Source organism: Sinocyclocheilus anshuiensis, unplaced genomic scaffold, assembly GCF_001515605.1.
Source record: "Sinocyclocheilus anshuiensis isolate Anshui unplaced genomic scaffold, SAMN03320099.WGS_v1.1 scaffold991, whole genome shotgun sequence".
Lineage (NCBI taxonomy): Eukaryota > Metazoa > Chordata > Actinopteri > Cypriniformes > Cyprinidae > Sinocyclocheilus > Sinocyclocheilus anshuiensis.
In genome coordinates this window covers 486536-505813 of record NW_015547702.1, presented here as the reverse complement: position 1 = coordinate 505813, position 19278 = coordinate 486536, and the positions used below count along the sequence as shown (strand labels likewise).

At 35.9% G+C, this 19278-nt stretch overlaps 2 protein-coding genes across 4 annotated transcripts in view; both read right to left on the bottom strand.

Moving 5' to 3' along the window:
• LOC107703914 (metal regulatory transcription factor 1-like) overlaps positions 1-4987 on the bottom strand; it is a 38055-nt gene extending 33068 nt beyond the window's left edge. Inside the window, exons 1-3 of one of the 3 annotated variants that reach the window (XM_016506717.1) lie at positions 4886-4987; positions 4394-4470; positions 2082-2586 (exon numbers count right to left, since the gene is read on the bottom strand). In XM_016506717.1, coding sequence (XP_016362203.1) covers positions 2082-2586; positions 4394-4416 — 528 coding nt within the window. In that variant the 5' untranslated portion in view covers positions 4417-4470; positions 4886-4987. The remainder of the gene's footprint in view (positions 1-2081; positions 2587-4393; positions 4471-4885) is intronic. The other 2 variants (XM_016506718.1, XM_016506719.1) reach the window with 2 other exon arrangements.
• A 2122-nt stretch (positions 4988-7109) lies between these two features.
• The window catches only part of LOC107703913 (type II inositol 1,4,5-trisphosphate 5-phosphatase-like), a 38496-nt gene continuing 26327 nt past the window's right edge, over positions 7110-19278 (bottom strand). Inside the window, exons 14-22 of the mRNA XM_016506716.1 lie at positions 17771-17906; positions 17575-17685; positions 16798-16963; positions 13397-13632; positions 11210-11320; positions 10736-10820; positions 8589-8716; positions 8354-8465; positions 7110-7496 (exon numbers count right to left, since the gene is read on the bottom strand). Of these exons, the coding sequence (XP_016362202.1) occupies positions 7357-7496; positions 8354-8465; positions 8589-8716; positions 10736-10820; positions 11210-11320; positions 13397-13632; positions 16798-16963; positions 17575-17685; positions 17771-17906 (1225 nt within the window). The 3' untranslated portion in view covers positions 7110-7356. The remainder of the gene's footprint in view (positions 7497-8353; positions 8466-8588; positions 8717-10735; positions 10821-11209; positions 11321-13396; positions 13633-16797; positions 16964-17574; positions 17686-17770; positions 17907-19278) is intronic.

The following is a 19278-nucleotide window of genomic DNA, read 5'->3' as shown; positions in this document are numbered from 1 at the left end:
GGACCTAACTAGCCTAGGGCACAGGTTTTCAAGCCCTGGGACAAAATGGGATGCTTTAAGGAAAATGTATAGCCTATGTAAGCAGTAGGCCTAAATAAAAATAACAATTTGTTTTCATATAAAAAAGAAAAAAAAAAGCGAAATATATCTGGCTTAAATAATTAAGCTAACAGATTTAAAACAGAAGTGTGGCGCGGCGCTCCATAAACAAGTTTTTTTATGCTTCAACTGTTCGATCGCACCGGCACCTCACGCGCACACACCCCACATATTCTAGCAATTCAAACTTACATCGCAGTCTGTTCATTATCAAAATAAAATTTTACACAAAAAAAGTTACGCTGGTCAGTTTAAATAGACAGTAATATACCGGTCCACTCTGCTGTTATGCCAAGGACGTTTTTGCTCACGTGAAGAGGATGATCTTTTCCGTCTATATGCGAATGCGTGTAAAGTACAAGCCTAGTTTACATTATAAATAATAGTTTAACATTCAAATACATTGCGAATATGGAAACATTTGGATTTGTGCTGAATGAGACATGAGTAATAACCTCCAAACACATCTAGCCAAACCCGCGCTCACTCCGTCTCGTATGCACGCACGCACTGTCACGATCTAATGCACTGTAAATGCCGGATTTTTAAAAACAAATAGGCCTACCAGAACGCAAAAATTTAAAATCTGACATTTTCCGGAACAGGATCCAGCAGGATCAAATTAAGTACTGGTCATAATACTCACATAATAATGTTTCATGTGATCAACAGTGTGTTTTGCTGCAGCAGCGTCGATGGAAGCGGTTCACTGACTGCACTGCACAGCCCACACGCGCCACAGTTATGTTTGGGATATTTTTATTTTAAATGCCATAATGTCAGTTGAAAACATTGCAATTGTGTTTTAAAACACAACAACGACCACCACGAAACCATTTAAAGAGGCGCGTTCAGCGGTCTCCATGTCGGGATAGGAAACAGTCAACAAAGTAAAATGATCTCAAACGAGCTCTCTTCAGTTTATCAAATGATCATAATCACATCTATTCAGTTTACAATCCTGCTACTAGCATTTTATTCAGACTAAATCCCCTTTAAATCGGGTGAGAAAGCGTTTTTTTTTTTGAGTAACTTTTGCACATCTTGTCATGCCGGGCTGCATAGATGCATTTTGCAGCATTAAGGTTAACGATTAATCGATTAATTGATCGTTAATTTAAACGACGATCGATCATGGAAATGATCGAAAACTGACATCCCTAGTCCGTACAGTAGAATGCAGAAGAAGAAATTTCAACACACATCAGCAATAAAAAAAGACACGCAAATGTTTGTCTAGAGTGATTTTTGCTTATTAGTACGGTTGAACTGGATCATCGAAGGTCAGAAGCAAAGACATTGGTTAATAGAATGGGATTAAATACATAAAGAATATTTGTGTTGTTTAACATTTAATTATTGCAGGTTTGCGTCATATTCTGAGTTGCATTATTTTTATTCATTTTGAGGAATACTGAATCTGTGTTTTTTGTTGTGAGTGAGATGAATTAATGCATATTCATATTTATTTTAGAACTACAGTAACATCTTCTGATTTCTCTCAACATGGGGACAGGAGAGCTGTCAATCAATAAATTGAAAAAAAAAAAAGTAACTTGCGTTACTTATTTGAAAAAGTAACTCAGATATTCTCTTGTAAATTAAAAAGTAATGTGTTACTTTACTAGTTACTTGAAAAAAGTAATCTGATTACGTAACTCGCGTTACTTGTAATGAGTTACCCCCAACACTAGGTTAGGGCCAATGGTCTCTTGTGATTTAGCCAGACTCGCAGACAGAGGAAGTTTACTGGAGCAGCAACCAGCCATAAGAGCAGAGGACGGCTGGGTCCAGAGCTCTGATGTGAAATCATGTGGAAACACAGATCCTGTGGGGAAACACACCCATCCCCTATCCCAGCTTATCTGATTTGCTTTCACTGAACAAGCAGATCTGACTGACGGACACACAACGGGCCTTACAACCAGATTTAACACAAACAAAACAATGAGGGTCGTCACTGAAAGCAATGCTCTGCTCACCTCTCTCTGCTTGGTCTCGGGGCACTCGGAGTGTAGCGTCAGCGTTGCGCCCTCGATGTTTCGCGGCATAGGGGTGGACCCCGGGTTAATGATGAACTGTATCTGGTCCGGAGAGATGGTGTGGTGTATGTATCCCTGCGACATGCCATCTGGGTCACCCATGAAGGCCAGAGAGCCCTCGTCCCCCTCGCACTCTCCCTCCGGCAGGAAGGTCATGCCGTCCTCCTCGCCCTCCTCGTCCAGGCGGATAGGGTCTTGCTCGATGAGCACGGTGGTGCGATCGTAGACCCTTCCCGAGGAGGACGATGGTCCCGAGATTATGCAGTCATCTTTGTCATAGTTGGCCATCTTGTCCTCATCTTCCTCCTCTCGGCCCAGTTTGTCCACATCCTCTTCCTCGTCCTCAAAGAACATGGCTGTCTCCGTGAGAGGGCCATTCTCTCCCATGATCCTGATGGACGAGCTCAGTCCTGGGTTCGTGTCCACGTGCTTGCTTTTGTTGCGGCTGGAATACGTTCAAAGAGGTTTAAAACAATATTCATAGAACACAACGCCAAGTAATCAAATGGAAAACAGGATTTAGGCCTCAATCATAGACTAAATTGTTTTTTTTTTTTTGGGTAATTAAATTAAAGATGAAATAAAAAAATGTTTTTTCAGTAAATTAAATAAAGTTGAAATAAGATACAAATATCAGATGAAAAACAAATGAAAACAACAACAAATATAAAGCTAAACTAAAATAAGATAAATATCAGATAAAAAAAACTTTAAAATGTTTTCAGTAAGTAAAAGAGCTGAACTAAAATAAGATAAATATCAGATGAAAAACTTAAAAATATATTAAAAATTATTTATGGTAAATGAACTAAAGTTAAAATAAAATTATATAAACATCAGATGAAAAACTTTGCCTTGGCAACTAACTTAAATGAGTTATGTTATGCAAGTACTAAAATTAGTAAAACTAAAAATTTTATAAAAATAAATTAAAATGAAATAGAACTATAAAAAGTGAAAAAAGCTACTACATTGTAAAACTGAAAATATATAGTTATATCAAAATTAATAAATGCTATGATAGTATATAATTAATACTAAAATAACACCATTCCTCACTGAATCGTTATAACAACCGCAGGTTATTATAATGATTAAATGAGGAACAATAAGGAAATAAGTCAAAGTCTATTACAGTGTAATGTGCGCATTATCAATAAAAATGTTTTAAAAATGCTAAATTGTAAGTTTAGGTACATTTACATAAATCAGTATAATTACAATGAAAAGTACATATCAACATATCCGTTTTACAGTATTGTTGTAATAAGAGGTATTCTAATATAAATAACAAACACGTAATGTGTTGGGAAAACAGCACCATGTCTCGTACTGTCACGAGAAACTAGGACAATGCAGGGAAACTATTTTTGGCCGGTGTTAGAGTAACTACAAAACAATCAGGGTAAAGGTGCCTTTGCAAACCGAAACCACTGTTGGCATTAAACTATAACAAAGAAGACCCGGGTTCGAGACCCACTCGGAACAAGAACGAGGTGTGGCGGTGAGGACCCGGGAGAGAGGGGTTTACACACACACTATGGTCAACCTAAAACAAAAATAACCCAGACACACCGGCTGTGTCGCAAAACCTAGCAAGCTGACTAGCTAGACAGCACTTTGGACATCATTATGTTCCTAGTCGACACCTTTGATGCCTGAAAATGTCAATAAAATGTTTAAGATTATGATGTTATCTAGGAAGACGCTGTACTAGGTTATAATAACCATAAATGCTGTCTAGGAAGGGAGCTTACCATCTCATGATGCTCGAAATGCTATAGAGGGGAAGCTCTCTAGGTTATTATTTTGCCCAAAAACGCTGTCTAGGAAGACAGCTGACTGAGGCGGCATGTAAAGGCAGACAGTGTACACTATGAATGCCTTTCTCATACTACTACACAGTTACAAAGAGGACATTATGTCTCAAAGTGATGAACATACTGTGACAACAAAACAACCCTAATAATAATAATATTACACAATGAGCCTTAAAGCAGGTAAGGCTTCTGTCATTCTGGACACTTTCTAGAAGTTTCCATGTTCACTTTGCCATTGATGACAATCACAAGTCAAAACATTCACATTTATCAATTTGAACACACACACAGAAAGCCGCGGAGACATTAGAGACATTAAAAACATGCAGTCTTTAATGTCGTGCAGTCATAAACGTGTCATATTCCGCTTAAACTGGAAATATTTTTTATAAAAACAAACTGGCATGTCAGTACTGCTAACTGTTAGCTCACCTGTGTTTCGAAGCTCCAGTCATTAGTTCATCTGCTTCTGTCCGGTCAACATTAATAATATCCCGAAGACAAAAGGACTGAAATAATTAAGCAACCCATATTTCATAGAATCACTAAAAGCGGTCGTATTTTATTACGAATTCAGCGACAGGCTAATGTGCTAGCAGAGTCTCCATTCACATCAATGACAGGCGTTAGCTTCATTAGCACGCCATTAACACTAGTTTTTAGATCACATTAACCGGTGTCGTCAGACACAAGCGCAGTTAATTTGACGTTTTAACCGGTTAAAATGTAAAATATTCTGAACACGCTAAATATGTGATAGTTAAAGCATGTAACGTTAGGGTGGATGTATGCTAACAGATTTACCCCGTTAGCATTGAACAGAAAATCTAATGAAACCGAGACAAGCCATTAAAACATCTGAACGACACCGACACGCGTTTACACCCCCGAATAAAGCAGATTAAAATCATTTCTTGTATTTACCAGTGCTATAAAGACGCTAGAGGCCTCTGTAATGTTGTGTATCGGGTCCTGTCTTCATTCCTCCCCAGCGGCACCATCATGAACAGCAGCACAGACTCCAGATCAGTTCACTTCACTGTTCTTCTTCTTTTGTGTTTAATGGCGGTTGGCAAACCAGCTTAAGGAATTCTGTAAAATTTCATAAAGTATATCCTGTCTAGATGCTGATTTCCCACTATTTAAACTGTTTAATACTGAATATGAATCTGAACAAACTACTACACTTATAGGATTGATTTCTTCGACCCACTGCAAAGCCATTAGAATTGCCATCATTTCTGTTGTGAATACAGATACATCGTTAGATAACCTTTTAACTGTGCTATATTTAAAATAGGGAATATATATGGCTGCTGCTGTATACCCAGAATCTGGATTTTTTGACCCATCCGTATATATTTGAATACTATTAAAATAGTTTTGTTTCAAATAGTGATCCACTACTATTTCTTTAGGCATACACCTTTCCTTTTCATTTATTTTAAAATGCAACTGGAGATCTACCATTGGCATGCGGAACAGCCAAGGGGGTATAACACTTCACTGTTACTCAGATCAGTTCAGTTCACTGTTACTCAGAGCCCTTCACTTCATATCAGCATCACATCACTGACAGATTCATCGCATCTTACCTCAAAAACCTACTAGGAGTAAACATGCACCAAACATATCTACCATTTTTATCAAGGTCAACTTTATTGTCATTTTAGCACATTAGTTTTAACAAACTCGCATTAATTAACTACATTAGTAAAAATAAACTAACAACGAAAAATACTTCGAAAGCATTTATTGATTTTTGCTGATGTTAATTCCAACATTTACTAATTCATTATTAAAATCAAAAATTGTTTTAATATTTAATGAACCTGAGCTAACATGAACTAACAGTGAGCAACTAACATGAACAAAGATGAATAAATATGGTAACAAATGTATTGCTCATTGTTAATTAAAACCCCTTAACTGTCACCCCCCATTTTTTAAAATAGGCATGCAGGTGCACTATCCAAACTTAAATTGTTGTAATTTATGAACACATAAGGTTGGTCTCTTTTTAAAGAAGAAAATCAGCAGATTATCGCAAAAGTGGAATTTTTAAAAAGAATTAAAGTATCAAAATGATATGCTAGTTTAAATTTACTGTAAAGAAAATGCACTAAATTAATTTTATTTGATATATAATACATATTTTACATAACAGGTTTTATTCTAAAATTGGTATAAAATTAAAGCCTTATGTCTAAATAAGTTATGTTCCAAATTTGAAGTTGATATGAAAAAAATGGAGGTTCCTGAGATTTTATTTAGGGAGTTATACCACAAACAACCACCAGGTGCTATCAAAACTCCATTCAATATTTTTATGCATTTTTCTGTCACAAATGTCTAGATTTCTCTGTCAATATTATTCTATCTCAAAATAACCACCAAATATGGAATCCTGAGACTCAGACCTTTCCAATGATGTTTTTTGTCAAGATTATAAAAAGTTTTGATTGTAAAAGAGCGTAATGCATTTTGTAATATGACACTTAACACCGCCCACTAAGGGGGAGGAGACCACCAAAAGATTTTAAAGTACCATTTCCATGGTAACGCAATGTCCGATTTCAAAATGGTTTCCACAGGATGAATCTTGGGCTTCTAAGCTTTCAAATGATATATGATTTATGATGATTACTAAAGAATTTGATAAGAGAAAAAGGACAAAAACAAAAGAGTGCCAAGCGTCCCACAGGTGGGACGGTGACAGTTCAACTAATTGGACCCAATTGTAAAGTGTGACCGTATTTATTTAAATAGTGACTAACAACCAAGTCTGAGATGACGCTTCTAGCATTTTCTTTTGCATTTTTTTTATTTTTTTATTACAAATGATGTATGTTGAGCAAAACAAATGCTCAATATTGGAGTAATGAACGAAAATTTTGAAATACTTGTAATGGTTTTGAGGAATAAACCTTTTACCAACATATTTACATTTTCTCTGTGTAAATTATCTTTAAAATGGTAAGAAATCTTGAAAATGAGCATGAAAATAAAAAGACAAATATATAGTGGCTATTATACTATATAATACTACAAAAGTTGTATTAAATTCTTTAGTTTATTTTGCATCTAAATAATGAGCAATTATTTTGAAGAAAACAAAAGAAAAAGGCTAACACTGAGACTGTTGTAATTGTTGAGATTTAATATAAAAGAACAACTGTTTCTTTATTTACAAACATCAAAATACAAATATATTTAATTAACCATTATTTTTCAACTAAAAACTCCCATTTGTTTCGCAATAAAACAAAAAAAGCTTCAATATCGGTTTAAAATGCTTTCAATTAAATGGCAACTACAAAGTTTATCGACATAATTCTGCTGATACCTGGAAAAACTAGGCATGTGAAATAATAAAGGCAACACGATGCAGTACATTATTCAGGTAATTTATCGTGAATGTCTCTGTCAGAGGGCATCTGGACCAAGAAATGCTGGAAAAACTCCTTCACCTTTCTTTTCTCTGTGAGATCTTGCTTTGTGGGGGACCTGAACAAAAGGCCAGCAAAGATCGGGGCTGTAAACAAAGGACAAACGAGTCAGTCAAACTGCCAAAGTCACTTCCACATCAAACTCCCTGATGTTTCCAGGTTTTCCATGACTGTAAACAACATGGAAACAGAAACCAAAACTTTAGACTTTCTTTCATTTCTAAACCAAGTGCATGACTAGACTTCTTGATTATGCAACTAATCTGTTTTTAATAAAAACATTTTAGTAGTGGTCGACCGATATTGGTTTTTTGACAGCCGATGCACGCAGAGAACACGCGATCATGCAGGATACAAATGCACACTTCACAAGATCTCACAACTGGATCCGACTAAGTTTGCAAGGTTTTTGAAATTAGATGTTTATTAGACATTCAAAGATTTGTTTAAATGATATAAATGCGTATTTGCTAAATGCTGACGGCAAACAAGAAAGTATTATAATGTTTGCCTTTCTATTACTAATAATATAAAAGCAATCGTTATAAGACTTTTTGTATACATTTTAATTCCTTTGTTTAAACGTTCTATCTCATTATTAGATAGACTTCTATACGTATTTAGACAGAACTGTTATCGACAACAGCCAACCAGAGGGAGAATGTGAGCGGTGTGCGCTCAGGCGCTGCGGCTGCCGTTCTCAGCGCCGTCAAAACAAAAGTCCCACCTATTTTAAAAATGCCAAATATCGGCCGATATATCGGCCATGGCGATATATCGGTCGACCACTACATTTTAGCAGTAGGATGATACAGAAGTACTGAACGTGTCTTGTGTAGAATAAACTTTTGAGTTCTGCTTTCCATTGAAACTGGCCTGTGCTCTCCAAATCTGCAGACAAAAATACACAAAAACAAGTAGTGAAAGTGCATTGTCAACCTACCTAAAATATTGACATCCAGCCGGTTGTGTGCAGAGTGCTTCAAGAGCTCTTGAAGAAAGGCCGTCAAATAGTTAAAAACGTTTTTATGGCACTGAGGTAGCACAGAAATGATCTGTGGACAGAAAGAGAAAGGAAACGTGTTATTCATTTATTTATTTGACCGTGACAGAACATACAAACACAGCACTAGCAGAAATGGACACTACACTGAAAGAGGCATACTGAAGACACAAACCTGTCTACACTGGCTGCTGTCTGAGCAGGAGTCTAAGCACTGTGGGTAGAAGGAGAAGGGAATCACTGGTTCAGGAAGGGCATCGAGGAACAGGAGCAGGGCTTCAGCCACAGAGTGGTTACTGCCAGCTAAAGGTGCTTCAGGTCAAGGGCACTCAACAGTCAAGTAGAATAGAGACACATGGGTCTACACATAAAGCTTATCAAATCTGCATATTAGAATGATTTTAGCATATTAGAATGATTTCTGAAGGATCATGCGACACTGAAGACTGGAGTCATGATGATCACAGAAATAAATTACATTTTAAATATATATATATATATATATACACTGTATATTAAAGCAGAAAACAGTTATTTAAAATTGTAGTAATATTTCACAATATTACTGTTCTTACTGCATTTTTGATTAGATAAATGCAACTTTGGTGAGTAGACAAGACTTACATTTACATTTAGTCATTTAGCAGATGCTTTTATCCACAGCGACTTATAAATGAGAACAATGGAAGCAAACAAAATCAACAAAAGAGCAATGATATGCAAGTGCTATAACAAGACTCAGTTAGCTTAAAGCAGCACATGTAGCAAGTTTTTTTATTATTATATAATATATAAAAAGAAAACGGATAGAATAAAAAAAGAATAGAGCAAGCTAGTGTTAGAGGCCTTTTTTGCTTTTTGTTAATTGTATAATAAATAAAAAGAAAACAGATAGAATAAAAAAAGAATAAAAAGATTAGAGAAGCAAGTGTTTTTTTTTTTTAAAGAAAAACAAGCAGTTAATAAATGAATAGAGTGCAAGTCTAAAAGAGGCAAGTTTTTTTTTTTTTTTTAAGAATAGAATTAGAATAGTATGGAAGTCTGTTTCCGCCACTGAATAAAAAATAAAAAACGGTAATTGCGACTTTTTATCTCACAATTCTGACTTTTCTTCTCAGAACTGCGAGATATAAACTCGCAATTCTGAGAAAAAAAAAAGTCAGAATTGCGTGATATAAACTCGCAATTCGGAGAAAAAAAGTCAGAATTGTGAGATAAAAAGTCGCAATAACCTTTTTTTTGTTTTGTTTTATTCAGTGGCGGAAACGGGCTTCCATAGAATAGAGAAGTGGTAGAGTTAGAGGGTCAAATAAAGATGGAAGAGATGTGTTTTTAGTCGTTTCTTGAAGATGGCTAAGGACTCAGCTGCTCGGATTGAGTTGGGCAGGTCATTCCACCAGGAGGGAAAAAAAGGACTTAAACTTGACCCCAAACTTTTGAATGCTAGTGGAATTTATTCAATCCTGCTAAATATCAATACAAATGTAATCAAAGATAATTTTACTAAACATTTGAGTCTCGGTGAGCATAAGAGACCTCTTTCAAAAACATTGAAAAATCTTAATCATCCCAAACTTCTGGCTGCCATTGTATGCTTTCCATGTACATTATTTTATATAGTCCGTTTATCTACATAGATTTTATTATTGAGAAATTATAATTCATTTTACAGTTAAGTGAATCAGATAGAAACCCAGCTATGACGTGTCATTTTTACATTACTTGCAATAATTTATGTTCGTTCGTATCTAATGTAATTTGAGCCATTATCAATTGGTCTATAAAGACCTGAACAAAAAATTGGCAATAACATAAAAATAGGTTAAAAACATAAAAACAACCTAAAATGACGTGCAAATGACATACATTAGCAAAACCGAGGGTATTATTTTTTTTTATAATTTGGTCACAAAAACATTTGATTTGAAAAGTTTAAAAACTGCTTTTATATTTTAGATTTCATTATTATTTTTTATTACATTTTTGATATCACAAAAACAAAGCGAGAACTCTTTTAGTCTTCTGTTATATTCTTGTTTTTTATTTTTATTCTGGTCCTGCAATGTGAAAAAGAGAACATGGCCACCCATACAATATGCCATAAATTATTCCATTAGGCTACGCTTGGAATATCTTGTTTTTTTTTTTCCAAACCTTCACTTACCAAGTCTTTCTCCTGGTCTATTTTTGCCGGGGCAAAATAAAGGAAAGTATTTTAATTTCTGGAGTTATCCAGAAATGCAAAAAGCTTCTAGTTAATGCAAACTCTGAGTCAGTTCACACCACAGACATGAATCATACAGTGACCATGTGAAAGGATACGGAGAGTGTCTAAGCTGCCCGTGTCCAAACAATCCCGAATCTCCTCAAACTCGCTGCGTAGGCCGGGCTGTTGAAATAGCTCTTCCTGTAATACAGAAATTGTCAACTATTTCACTATGGCTGCTTTCACAGTTCTTGGATGAACTCCAGGCATTGTGCTTCAAAGTTTCCTTTGCAATCAGTTGATGAATCACATGTGTAATCTCTGAACAGCAAAGAATGGTTTGGGGAAGCTTTATTTTCTTGTTTCGGGTTACTGAAACAACTGCTAAGGCAACGGGTAGTGAATTTCCTCCACAGATTCCTGCTTTAGTGCTGGTGTTGCTATAGAGAGCAGCTCAACGGCTCCACCATAAAAAAGACAAACAGCTTTTAGCAGCACATAATTACAAAAGCACAGTTTTAAGACAGGGAAAGAGAAAAGTTTAAGCAAGCTTAAAACACAATAATACATGAGAAAAGGGCAATCCTGACCTGTTTTTTTGCATAACGGAAGAGATGGTCCACCATCATCCATATTTCCTTGGGGATATCTTGAGGTTTATCAGTCTCTGGGTTACTCACTTGGCTATTCGACTTCATACTCTGATGTAACAAATGAAAATTATGAGGCAGGTTAATCATTATCAGATAATTACAGCTTGTAACCAAGTTTTGATATATAGAATATTTATTAAATACAAGTATCCTTCACAGAGAAGACAACTCATAATGCATGACAGCAACTGCTGGGAAAAATCAATTCATTCACCAAAATTTTGAGTAGTGCGAAATGTTGGCTTTATGTACACTACCGTTCAACAGTTCGGGGTCAGTAAGATTTTTTTTTTTTCAAGAAATTAATACTTTTATTCAATAAAGATGATTTAAATTGAACAAAAGTGACAGTAAAGAAATTCTATTTTAAATAAATGCTGATCTTTTGAACTTTCTATTTATCAAAGAATCCTGAAAAATAAAATGTATCACTGTTTTCACAAAAATAAGGAATATTTGACGAGCAGCAAATCAGCATATTCTAGTGGTTAAACGGATCGTAGCTGATCCGTGATCCGTACGGACCAAGCCCCACGGTTCGGCACGCATGTGATCCGCGGATTAATTGCAAAATTTAACCATAATAGAGTATAAGTTTATCATTTGTTTGTATTTACACAAGCAAGCGGATTTTAAACAATTCCAGAGAGAAAAGGCGAAAGGGAACTCGATTCGTTACTCGCGCGCTGTTCTCTATGTGCACAGCCACACACACACGAAGCGCGCACACACGTTTCAGACTGCGCACGAACATCGAACTGAATCCTCTTCTGAATCCTCTTAACAGACACATACACATACACATAAAATTATGACAAAATACCCATCTCGACAATCATTCAGGTAAACGCAGTCAGTTATGTCTCAAGTGAATGAAAACAGCTGAGAAAGAAATCGGATGTGAAGTGTATCATTATATCGGATCCGTGCATCAGGTCTTAAAGGGACAGCGGCCTATAAATACTGCTGCTGTTATTAATGATCATCAAACAACAAAACAGCTGTGATAAAAATCTATATTTAATTTATACAGTGAACACTATGCAGTGTTATTTTCCCTAATTATTACATTTCTGTATTTGAATACTACCAACCTTATTTTATTTGTAACATATTCTGTTGTATTTATCTATGCTTGTAATTTGTGTATTTGTTCTTATTTTGACTGGCTGTTCTCTTGTCTCTTTAATCATGTTTAAACTTTCTTAGTTAATCTAGTAGTATTTGCTGTGGTATCAAAGTACTTCGCTTTAAGTAATAAATGGAAAGCAAGTTAAATTTAAATATTTTTCTTTTCTTGCTGATCCGAAAAATAATCCGATCCGTGGGTCAAAAACCGTAATTTGATCTGAACCGTGAGATTTGTGATCCGTTGAACGACTAGCATATTCGAATGATTTCTGAAGGATCATGTGACACTGAAGACTGGAGTAATGATGCTGAAAATGTCTTTATTTTTTATTACGACAGGACAGTAGAGCTGAAGCGAAGTGGGAGAAGAAGGGGGGATGGGATTGGGAAAGGTCCTTGAGCCAGTATTCGAACTCGGGACGTCTGAAGCGCAACGGCGCTATATGTTGGCACACTGCCCACAAGGCTATCGGCGCCAGAAAATTCAGCTTTGATCACAGGAATAAATAAGATTTCAAAATATATTCACATAGAAAACAGTTATCTTAATATTTCACAATATTACTGTTCTTACTGTATTTTTTGGATCAAATAAATGCAGCATAAATGCAGCCTTGGTGAGTAGAAGAGACTTAAAAACATCTTAACTGATCATAAACTTTTAAACGGTAATGGACTACTAAATATCAACAAAAATGTAATTCAAAATTATTCTTACAAATATTTGAGTCTTACGTCATATCTGCTTAATGAAGTAGCAACATGCTAATGTCACGATATGTTGTAATCAGTCGTGAGTAAAGTCTCCCATGTGCATCATGTGAGGAGTGCAGTCACTTTAGGATGCTGCCTCAGAAAGTAGCTGTCTATTTAGGCAGTAGGAAGGTTTTAAAACAGCTATAAGCATGGTTCAAAAATATAACTGTCTGTGAATCTGTCACAAATGGCAGTGCTCTTATAAAAATCACAAAGTCCGTAATGGCAGGATCTCACCAGCTCTCTGATGGTGTCCAGGGGCATGTCCTGGATGGGTTCTCTCAGCAGGCACAGGGTACTGAGAGACGAGCCGAAGCAGCTGGGCAGGTAGTTGCCTGTGATGGAGATGAAGTAATCTTTACCCCTCTCCAGATGCAGAACCAGGATGTCCTCCAGCTGCTGCTGGCCTGAGTTCAGCTCTGGGGCTGTAGAGCGGTTCACAAACAACTCCAGGTCGATGTCCACACTGGCACCTATGCAAAGACCACATCGACATCAGGGACGCGAACGCCGAGGCCGGCTGTGAGACTGCTAAAACATTTGCAAATAAGCACCGTTTCCATCCGATGTGTCAAAGAGAAAAAAAATCGCCACTTCCTGATAAATTGACAGTAAATATCACAACGAAAAAGTGGGAGAAGCCACTGAATGTAATAATTTTCATATAGGCTATAATAAATGACTTGTGCCTCAGAGCAAGCAGACAAAACAATGAATGCGGTCATTTCAGAATGACAATAACAAAATTTTAGACTCTGTGCAATGAGATCAGTCCGCTGGTTAGTCAGATTATACCGTCTCATCGCGCAAAGTCACATGAATTTTTTGATGCGCATGGAGGAATGTATTCTGCAAATGCATTTCCATCTCCCATTATTCACATTAACCTTTTTTTGCACAAGACAAAAACCACCTCAAGTGAGCGTAAAAACTTTTTTGCAAATTTTTTTTTCTTCGAAATCTGGCTTTTCCATCACTCGTTTCTGAAGCCATACTTCATAATGCGTATTAAAACAGGGTGATGAAAACTGATAATTGCTTTTAAAAAACAAATAAAAACATGCCTTGAGAGCACGCCAAATATCAGCATGCTTGCAAATATAATACTGATTTTATGCAACAGTTTAATAAGCAAGAAGTTAATATTACAGGGTTCGTACAGAAACTGCAAAATTAAATTCCAAAACTTCCAAGGACTTTTCAAGCACTACTTTTTTGGTTTTCAAGAACTAAAATCAGAGATCTCACTTATCAAACAATATCGCTGTCTTTCAAATTCTAATAAACTGATAAAACAAAATGGTATAAATAAAGTGCAACACAAAAGCATGCAATGACTGTGGCAACTTTAACATTTGAAAGGATATTATGGCAAAGTTATCGCTTTCCTTATTCTAACGGATTTTTTTTTCATGAATATATGATTGACTTGAAGAATCAAAGCTGAATCATACACTTGAAAATTATAAGCTATATCACCGCTTATCGACACTAGGGGTGTGACAATACACTTAGCTCACGATATGAGACAAAATACAGATACTTTGATTCACTAGAATGAGACAATATTTTAATACTATTTTTAAGAATAGTTTTTAATGACAAAATATTTGTCTTTTAAATCACAAATAAAAACAATGCAGTTGTATTCTGAAATATTTTAACTAATCTAGGGCTGTAACTTTTGATTATTTTGGTAATCAAGTAATCTACTGATTATTTTGACAATTGAGTAATCTGATATTTTTTAGTAATACAAATAGACCTAACTGAAAAACAGGCTTTAGTATGACTATTGATATAAACTAACGATGCGGCAATAATAATTGGTTCAAATAAAGTATCAAAACCAAGTAATTACATGGTTTTATTGAACAACACTGTTAAAATAGGCCTACATAATGTAATACACAAAAAATGAACATAACCAACTTAAGTACATTATGTATTATAACAAATACCTGCAGAGGGCGCCAATGGCCTGGCGATGCTTCACTTCACAGCGTGATTCAACGACTTTTAAATCCATTTAGTTTTAATATTTGGCCACATTCAAACTCAGAGCGAGGGTTTAAACTTTTATTTTGAAATCGCGATATACAACAAATCTCTATTTAGAAATTAGTTGATGTATTCTCCGGTGTTGACACACGGTTTTCCCAGATGAACTTTAAGCAACCCAAACTCACAGCATATGCAGAGGAAGAGTTTGTGGACCGAGCTGCTGAGATGGAGATGCGCTCCACGCTTGTAAATGATAACAGTGACAACACAAAGCACGTCAGACTTTATACGTGTTCCCAAATGAAACCCAAACAAACTTTAAGCACCTTGTACAAACCCTGATATTAAGTGAGTTTCAGACTAGAGTTGTAAAGAGGGGGGAAACTTCCAGTAAATTTCCATAATTTTTGGAAACTTTCGTAAACTTTTTGGTAAGGTTTTAGAAATTTACCACCCCTTTGCAACCATATTTCAAACACAATATTGTCTGTTTTTGCTTTATTTCGCCAATGAAAACAGTTCCAAAAAAGCCACATTAGAACCGTTGTACGCTGTGTTTTGTAACTGAATTAATCCATATTTTTTTAAAGAATAATTTGAGTGCATTATTCAATGTTGACTCTATCAGTTGTTTGATCAAACTGGCTAAATGAATGTCAATCCCTTAATATTATTTATGCAGCTGTAACTGCAGTGTAAATGCATTCATGCCATCTCTGAGCTGCATTAAACAGTCTGTGTAAATACATCCAAATGCCACTTCAGTTGCAGATGTCAAATTCTGAAGCACAAAGATTTTGTTGATAATGATTTCATTTGACTGGAAACAGCCTTATAGTGTCTTATTACTCTCATTGAATTAATTATTGATTGAATGTAAGAGTTTGATATAAAAGATGATGCATACATCTAATAAGGTTAGAAGAAATTGCCCCTCGGAATTAATTTACCAGGGCAAATATCACAGCTTAATGGAAAAGTAAATTTTTGTGACTGCTGTCAAATAATTCCAAATTAATTCTGTCATCATTTACTCACCCTCAAGTTGTTCTAAACCTTAATGAGCTTCTTTCTTCTGTTGAGCACAAACAGACTTTGACTTAGATAGTATGAATAAATACAATAGAAGTCAATGGCTAACGTCAATTGTTTGGTTGTACAGTAAAAAATGGGGTGAGTAAATGATGACAGAATTTTCATTTATGGATGAACTATCTCTTCAAGTTTTAATTGTGAACACTGACAGCACAGTGTAGTTCGTACACATTTTGTGTATTGATGACGAAGAACTGCTTCACGTAGCTGTATAATACACATCAAGTATGTTCTGAATGACTGTGGCTTGGTTGCTTCAAGCAGCATTTTGCTGTCAGTGAAGACTGAAAAATTATTGCAACTTCTTGTGCCACACCTGGTTAGGACACAGAGTTACGTGATACAACTGACGACATGTCACTGCAGCAAATACTGCTAGCTGTGAGTTGCTTTAACAAGAGGGCATGTAACAGCCAGTCAATCTCAATAAAACACTAACAGCTGGTTGTTTTAGAACTATTAACTAGATGTCACTCCATCTACATCGAATAAACACCAACACTGTGGCGAATGTAAGTGTAGCAGTGAATCCCTCTGACCTTGAGCCATGAAGCCTTTAGCAGGGTTTGCCGTTAGCCAGGGCTTGCAGTAGGTGGGCTCGTCCAGCTTTGGAATGAACTCAAACTGACACGGCACCTGTCCATCATTATAAACGGTCACAGTCTTTGCCTGATGCTGCATGAACTTCACATCCTGGAAGAGGAACTACAGAAAGAAACCAAAAGGAAATATAAGGCATTCATTTTCCATTTAAATGAGCATTACATATTCACAATACTATTCACAAGTCTGGGGTCAGTACATTTTTTTATGTTTTTGAAGTGTCTGATGCTTACCAAGGCAGCATTTATTTGATCAAAAATACAGTAAAAACAGTATTAATGTCAAATATCCTTACCATTTAAAATAACCGTTTTCTATTTTAAAACATTGTAATTTGTGTAAATTATTCCTGTGATCAAAGCTGAATTTTCAGCATCATTATTCCAGTCTTCAGTGTTAAATTATTCTAATTAAACATGTGCCGGTATTAGGTAATGCGATATATCACGATAATGAATATGCACAACATTGTGAAACTGTCATCGATTTTTTTTCAGGATTCTTTGATTAATAGAAAGTTCAAAAGAACCACATTTATTTGAAATAGAAATCTTTTGTAACATTATAAAATGTCTTTATTACCACTTTTGAACAATTAAATGCATCCTTGCTGAAGAAAGTATTAATGTCTTTCCAAAACTTACTGACCCCAAACTTTTGAATATAAGTGTAAAATGTAAAAGTCAATGGCTGAATTATGGAAGAGTGCTAACCTCTCTTTGAGACAGAGACACTGAAGGAATACAATCATTCTCCATTCTGTCAATGTGCCTCACAATCTCTTCGAACATCCGTTTATATGACTCCTCGTTCACGACCTTGATCTGTGCAGAGTAACAGCAGATGTCAGTAAGAGGACAGAGAATAAGGACTGGCTGAAGGATGCATGATCACGGCTGGTGTTCTCACCCCGATATCCAGCAGAGAGCTGACGGGTTTGTGGTCACTGGTCTTCAGGGTCATGTGACTCTGGTAATGAAGCTGTTTAATGTTCTTTCCCCTCCACAGGATGCGGTCACACCATGCTGGAACTCGGCACTTCTCACTGCATAAACAAAACAACACTGCTTAGATGAAGTGATCAGACCACTAATAACACCTGCAAACATCTTGCAATCACTGGCCATTTCCTACTTGTATAACATTTTATTAAACTTCATGTTTTATTTTTTAGTCCACTTTTAGACTGAATGATACTGAGGAAAAAAAAACACTCTCTATTTAGTTGTTCTGTTATATATAATGCAATATGCAAAATACAGGAATTTTCATCAGATGGCATCTGCACAAAACCAGCTTTTCATAGACCACATTCCCACTGTTTTTGACTTATTCAATATGATTGATGACAACAGCTTGTCTAATAACATGTACGAAATGTTCAAATAAAGCTTTGAAAAAGTTTTATAAAATGGTAAACCTCACATTTGAACCATTTCAACATGAAAAAAAAGTTAATTCAAAATGATAACTGATTAATAAATGATTATATGTATTTTATCTGCTCCATAAATAATTCTAGATACCTTATCCGAATTGTTTAAATGTGCAGAATACAAGCATGTTTTTCACCAACCGGTCAAAATTTGCAGCAGGGCATGCAAATTCAGTCCTTTTTTGGCCAGAAAAAATGTGTACAGATGCTGAATGTAAATGTAACTCTCTGTAAATCCACTCTCTGACACTAGGTGGCGCTTATGGAACAGCAGAATTACAGCCGCATCCCATTGTCATGGAAAACACTTGTTGGTTCACACTGAGCTTGTTGTTTTAACCAAAAGTTATCCATCTTATTCAAGATCTGAGGTAAACTATCTGTTGCTGCTTTCAGTATGGCTATAAATTTCACGCAATATGATATTCAAACTCACATTAGGCACTTTGAACACTGAATAAAGCACATAATCTGAACCTGAACTGAATCATAATCTGATTATAATTGTCATAGTTTGTGTGTTATTCCAGCCGCTATGTCACAGAAATAGAAACTGTTTCTAAAATAGAAACTTTGCACGTCGCCGTCATGGCTGGTTAGGACAAAAACTCCGATTAACATGGAAAAGATACCTTTTACCACATGTCGCATGTTGTTTCTGTGTGCAGTGTGTGAAATGAAATAAACACACACACACACATATATGATTCGACTATCAGTTGACTATAGGCAAGACTTGCTGAATTTGATTTGACTATGTAAATAGTGCACATATTTAAAGGGATAGTTCACCCAAAAATGAAAATTTTATGTTTATCTGCTTACCCCCAGGGCATCCAAGATGTAGGTGACTTTGTTTCTTTACAGCTGCTCAAAAAATGTGTCGGTGAGACGAACTCAATCGAGCGCAATCCTGTGACAGTCACAAGCGGTAAACAGTGCAGCGCGTGAAGGAGAGATGCGAGGCACGAACACTGTTCAA